The sequence below is a fragment of the Dermacentor andersoni genome, chromosome 2, assembly GCF_023375885.2.
Source record: "Dermacentor andersoni chromosome 2, qqDerAnde1_hic_scaffold, whole genome shotgun sequence".
NCBI classification, from domain to species: domain Eukaryota; kingdom Metazoa; phylum Arthropoda; class Arachnida; order Ixodida; family Ixodidae; genus Dermacentor; species Dermacentor andersoni.
In genome coordinates, this window is record NC_092815.1 from 104,520,073 (window position 1) to 104,526,072 (window position 6,000).

Here is a 6,000-nt window from a genome sequence, read left to right on the forward strand (position 1 = left end):
ATTCACATGACAGACTGCTGCCGCTACCCCCAGGATATCTTTACGAGTGCTTGCGTCTTCTCTACCCTTCAGTGCTCAGGGACAATTTGTAACAAGCTGCCTCTCAGGCGGAACACTGCATTTCCATTGTGTGCTGGGCGCTCCTGGTTTTCTTAAAATAGGTGCAGTGTACCTCTCAAGACTCGAAGCAAAAAGCCAGTCAAAAGTGCCATTAAATGTCAATGTGGAAGGCAGTGAACTTACATTTTTTTTCAGTATTGACAAGTCTATAAACTTTGACTTTAGCAAAAGCTTGAACATGGATGGTTATACGTAAAGACAAATAAATAATAGGCAAAATCGCATGCAGAAATACCACTAGCAACTATACACGGTGATACGAAAGCAACATAAGTAAAAACTTGATCAACCGAATAGTATAGACAGTAACATGATGCAGTTCTATGAGAAAAGAGTAGAAAGATGGACTTTTATTAATTAAAATTTATTTTCAGGGTACTTAACTCTTTGTGATCATGTGCATTTACCCAATCTGTGGTAGTTCCAGCCAGGCATCATTATGTGCATTTAGACACCACGCAGAAAAAGCCCTCAGGTAAGCTAATGCTTCTTAAGTGACTAATATCTAAAAATTTATTTATTCCTGAGGCTCTCAATGGTACTTAAGTGCTCTGTGGTAGCACTCAAAGCTCTCTCCTGAGCAGAGGTTAGGATTAGCACTGCAGGCCTGTAAGGTCCTCTGTCACATTTTTCTATAGTTCTCCCATTTGAGAATGTTTGCTGACCATCTGAAAACACGATATATTCATCTATGGAACTAAAGCAGTCTTCTGATTCACAGAACTTGGGTGAATTTTGTCCCTAGAATACATATGCAGAAAAGGCCGCCATCCTGTCAGCGCTTCATGCCACAAATCAGGTGAAAATCCCTTCAAGCATGGAGGAAATAAAAACGAAGTGCACTTAATAGTTTAAAAAATTCCCCAAAGATGGCACTACCACCCAAATAACTGGCGAACACCAGCATAAGCATGTGTGGGGTGCTTCTCGACATCTGACCGCATCGGATATTTCCGCTGGTCAGGAGCCCAGCACATGACTGCAAATGGTTAAATTTGTCACCAGTAGGTGAGGCTTTAGCATTACTGTGCAGCCTACAGATAACTGAAGCACTACAAGTTGGTGGCAAATGTAACTGTTCTGGCAACAAAAGCTTTAGTCACTGAAAAAAATCCCACGCCTTTCTGTAAAAACCAAATTGTGCTACTGTAGATAATCTGCCAGTGTTCTTGGCCTAAAAACTCGCAACTGATTGCAACAGACAGCGCATGTTTCCGAATAATCAGAAGCACTTAGTTTTGACAAACAGAGGAACAAGGGCCAGTTCACTCCATGATCATGAACAAGGGCCGGTTCAGCCATTAGCACTCCATGATAGGTCAAAATTGCTTGGGCTCCGCCCATATGGGCGTGGCACCTGCCCATCTGGGCAGAGCGCGAACCATTCTGACCCATCATGGAGTGCTAATGGTCTATTTGAAATAAACACAGATTGGAATAGTTTTACGTTATACCAACCAAAATCTACATTGTGGCATAAGTGTGAATAGACAACTTTTTTAAACCTGTAGAGCCATCCACAGAGGCATGAAAAACTAATATTGAGAACATGGTCACTTACAGCCCACACAAACAACAGCCTCTCACGGCATCATACAGAGCTATGGCTTTCACAGTTTTACAGCGAATGAAGTCACTATTCTCGAAGTAACAGATCTGAGACAATTCAGCTCTCTCATTAGCAAAGCACGGGGCAAGGAATGCGATGCTATATTACTTTACATATCTTACTTCAAGATGTCTTACTTTACACCCCCATGCTAACCTTTCAAATCAGATCAAAATGTGCAAAAATGAAATTTCAGAAAGACGACATCTGGCCTTGCTATGCAAAACTTCCAAATGTTGACAAAAGTCTGGCAGAATTAAACAATTATCACCCACTACATCTATAACTATCCCACAGACCTAAGGCATTCATAACAGACAGTATCATTTATGTAATTGAAGCAAGGATGGTGAAATATTCTACAGTTACAAAATGTGCATGTATTAACAATAAGTTTACATTAATTTCATTCAAGGACTGTTTCCTGAGCATTAAGAACAAAGTCGCAAGTAAATTGGTTGCTATCTGTAGTCACCACCAGTAGAGCTACGAGGAAGCTACACCTCAGCCAGGCAGCAGGCTGAAATAAACCACTTTTTGAACATAGCTTTATTGTGCCCTGGCATCATTTTTTAATTATACCCCAAGCTCGTTCAGCATTCATGAGCATCACTGAGGTTTTCGCTTCATTTAACCTTTGCCCTAACTATTAAAAAAAAATTGGTGACAAGTATTTTATCATATATAGCCCAGTTGCATAAACTTTTTTTCTTGTATATTGAAGCTGATCACACAGCCACGTGCTAATGTTCTATGATATTTTTCTTACATTCAGCATAGCAGTACAGTCTTTCGTTGCTCATCAACACAGCTGTTCTAGCAAACAAACACTTTCTGCCCTCCTTTTTCAAACCTTGTTCTGTAGCATGCCACAAGAATTTCAGTAAATGCAACTAATGCTCAACAAATGGACAGAGAAAGAAACAAACATAATATTTGAGTAAGAAGATCCTATTTGCTTCCTAAACCCTTTTTCTATTTCAGAAAAGTAGATTTGAAAAGAGTGAGCAAACACATCAAACACACCTTGTCAGCTCTTCACGCAGAGTGTTTGGCTCTGAAGAGTAGAACTTCACTTTCAGATGCAACGTGTATGGTGGTCCAACTGAAAATGAGCAGATATACGATAAACAGAGCAGCATAATACTTCGATATCATGCACCCACATGAGATTTCGCAATTGCACTAGCGACCCGATCAGGCTGGCACTATGCAACTTGGAACACAAATTGAGGTACAAACATAAACATGTAAGGCTAGATTATCATTGACAAAATTGATTTTAATGAAAAATATGCACCTGGGAAAGTAAATGGCACACTTAAATGAAAGGTCATTAAGAGAAGAAACAGTTTCTCACACTCACTATGACATTCCCGGGTACCGTAACAGTTGAAGAGCTTTGCATAAGCTGGTGAAACAGGAAGCTTGTTCAAGAAATTTATTTTTCAAACTGCACGAGAAGCCAGTTGAATTTTTCAATAACAGTTTAATTTGAAACATATGTGCAGTGAGGTGCAGGCAACTTGTTGGATTACAGCTTATGTTGTCATTGGTTGCAAAGCAACATTGCCTTTCATTTGTTCCCTGTTCATGTCGTTACTTTTATGTAGAGGCCGCCAAAAAATTAGCAATGCCCTTTCCATAACATAACCTTCGTCATTATGAGGTCCTGGTGTAGAGTTTTCACTAGACGCAACAAAAAGTCGTGATAGAAGCTCTAGCAATTGTGAAACACGGTAAACTTACTCTTGACTTGCTTTCGAACTTGCTTCGTGACATCGAGCCAGTGCTGTAATTGGAGAAAAACAAATTCTGAATGACCACTACAGTAGGTACATTTGTTTTTCGAGGCACATAGCGTGGTGCGCGCACTTCCCAAGTAAATGACACGTTCTATCAAGGTACAAAACGGACACAAGGTAAACGGACGGTACCTGGACATGGAATGGATCCGTGAACTGCAAGCCGAAGTAATCCTTCTCGATCAAGTCTATATGGTAAAACACTTGTTCTAAAAGTACTGATCCAAGGGCTTTTTTCTGGAAAATGGGAGGGAAAGGGCATGGGGAGGTAAAGCACGTAAGTTCACTTTTTTTCCACAGGAGAGAAGCCCCCACAAGGAAGCTCCCGCGTTTATTTTTTTTCCCCCACAACAAGCGCACATCTCAGTTTTTTTACTGAAGCCCTGAAGAGCAGCCAAATACTCGTGTTTTCAAGGCGAACTGAGTACGCAAGCATCATCAATAACAAACTATCGGAAACCGCCGCTTCGTTTACAAGTAACTGACTGTTCCGTTCAAAGGAAATCGAGTATGCATTGTGGCAGTCATTGGCGTACGTACGCAGACGGTAGCGGTGCGACCTATGCGACAGCGGCAGAGATAGTTCTGCGAAATTGTGGTGAAACTACAGTGCACGTACAAAAAAAAAAAAAAAAAGCCCAGAGTGAACTGTGAGAGACAGCAAAACACTTGATTTTCCTGCGGCAACAAACTTACTCAGCTCGGCGATCACTACCTACGCTTTCGAAACGTCAAACGCGCAGGCGAAAACAACGAAAAACTACAGTGTGAGCAAGATTGCAAGATATGTTATTCTGCTGAGCTACTGAGCGAGAACAGGTGTCATGTACTTACATTGCCCCCGCTACGTCGCATATGGAGATTGCAGCAGTGCCGAAATCGGCAGCGGTTTGACAAAATCGTCAAAGACCGAGCAACAATGTGCGCGGTCTTCTCCGTTTCGTCCGAACAGTATGCCCAGTGACAGCTTTGTGTGATCGTTCTGACGCTGGAACACGCGTGCGGTATTGTTTCAGGCGCTATTTAATCCTGAGAAGGCTATCGAGCACAGCCAGTACAGCAACCCGTCCCACCTGCAGCAGCAATAACGTCGCGTCACGTGGATCACGAATGCACGCTTTCCACAGAAGTTGCGAAGCAAGGCGGACGCAACTGCAAACGATTGCCACGGAAAAGAAGAAGGGGAAAAAAAAAACGTACACAAGTGAACGGTGTTCACCGATGCGGTTCAGCAGCAGCTGGAAATCGGTGCCTTACCAAAGATCACCGAACACCCGTTCCGATCGCGTGCATGACGCGGGGACTAGGGCGAACGCTAGCGCACCTGCCACGCCAGGTGTTCAATTTTTAAAAGGAGAAGAAGGAGCGTGGGAACCTCCGTTAGCGCCGAGTGAGCTAATCGCTTACTTTATTTTGTATACTTGTTATCACAGCAGAAGTCAATGTTTGTTTGGCCAAGTACCACTTGGAACTAGCTAGCCATCGCGCGCGTGCGCACGCTTTGTACAGCGGATTCTTAACTAAAGGTGCGGGCACTTAAAAGCGGAGCACCGCGCGCGATAGAAATACAAAAAAACAAGTACAGGGGCCGCGAGCGCGTGAATGACACCGTCACCGGTTGCTGTCGCCGAGAGCAGGGCGAAGTGCGGAATAGGAACAAACGAACAAAAAACTGCGCGCGGGGCAGGGAACGGGCATGTCTAAGCAGAAAAAGAAAAAAAGGAAGCACAGACGGAGAGGCGGCGAGGCCTAGCTCACCGGGACGTCGACGCTAAGGTCAGTGCCGTCCAGTAAGACCACTTTGCAGGGCAAGACATTCTTCGGGGACGGTGCGCCCCCCTTGTCGGCCCTGGCTTGCCGACTCCAGCGCTTGCTCAAAAAGCGGAACATGTCGTCGCGCGCAGGTATCCAACGGGTCGTCGTCGCAGTCCTCCTAGCCACACATCGAGCGCGCACATATCACAACCGGCGTCGGCACGTTGGCCCCGCGTTGGTCATCCGAACGAGCGCACCACCACGACACGGGAAGCACCACAACAACAGCACCGTGACCCCATCCGGAGCCGAGCCGAACGCACACAACACAGGCAAGGAGCGCGCGCACTCCACCCCAATGCACCAAGGCGGCGACGGCGACTGCTCGCTGCCTGCGCGCGTTGCCTTTTCCCACCGGAGACGGCGCTTGCGGCGCTTCGGCGATCCGGCCAGCCAGGCGGCAAACCAGCTTGCCTGCTTGCGCTGCTGGCAGCTTGCTTTGCGCGCTTGCTTTTCGCCCGGCTGGCGACGGCGGACGGCGGCGGCAACGGAAAAGCGGCGCATGCGCAATGCACCCGCGTAAACCGGAATTTGACGCAGTTTGCGTTCGTTTTTCTCTCCGTTTGCTTCCTTGGTTGTGACGCGCTCGTGCGATGGTCAGGCGCTGGGCGAGCGCTGTTGCGTGGCTTTGCGGGAAAGGCGCGACCTCCG

At 45.7% G+C, this 6,000-nt stretch overlaps 1 protein-coding gene across 2 annotated transcripts in view; it reads right to left on the bottom strand.

Annotated features, from left to right (window-relative positions):
• Positions 1 to 5,747, bottom strand: part of yrt (erythrocyte membrane protein band 4.1-like yurt) — a 42,743-nt gene extending 36,996 nt beyond the window's left edge. Inside the window, exons 1-4 of one of the 2 annotated variants that reach the window (XM_050188289.3) lie at positions 5,293 to 5,747; positions 3,667 to 3,771; positions 3,479 to 3,521; positions 2,756 to 2,834 (exon numbers count right to left, since the gene is read on the bottom strand). In XM_050188289.3, the coding sequence (XP_050044246.1) occupies positions 2,756 to 2,834; positions 3,479 to 3,521; positions 3,667 to 3,771; positions 5,293 to 5,424 (359 nt within the window). In that variant the 5' untranslated portion in view covers positions 5,425 to 5,747. The remainder of the gene's footprint in view (positions 1 to 2,755; positions 2,835 to 3,478; positions 3,522 to 3,666; positions 3,772 to 5,292) is intronic. The other variant, XM_050188290.3, reaches the window with a different exon arrangement.
• Positions 5,748 to 6,000: the final 253 nt, after the last annotated feature.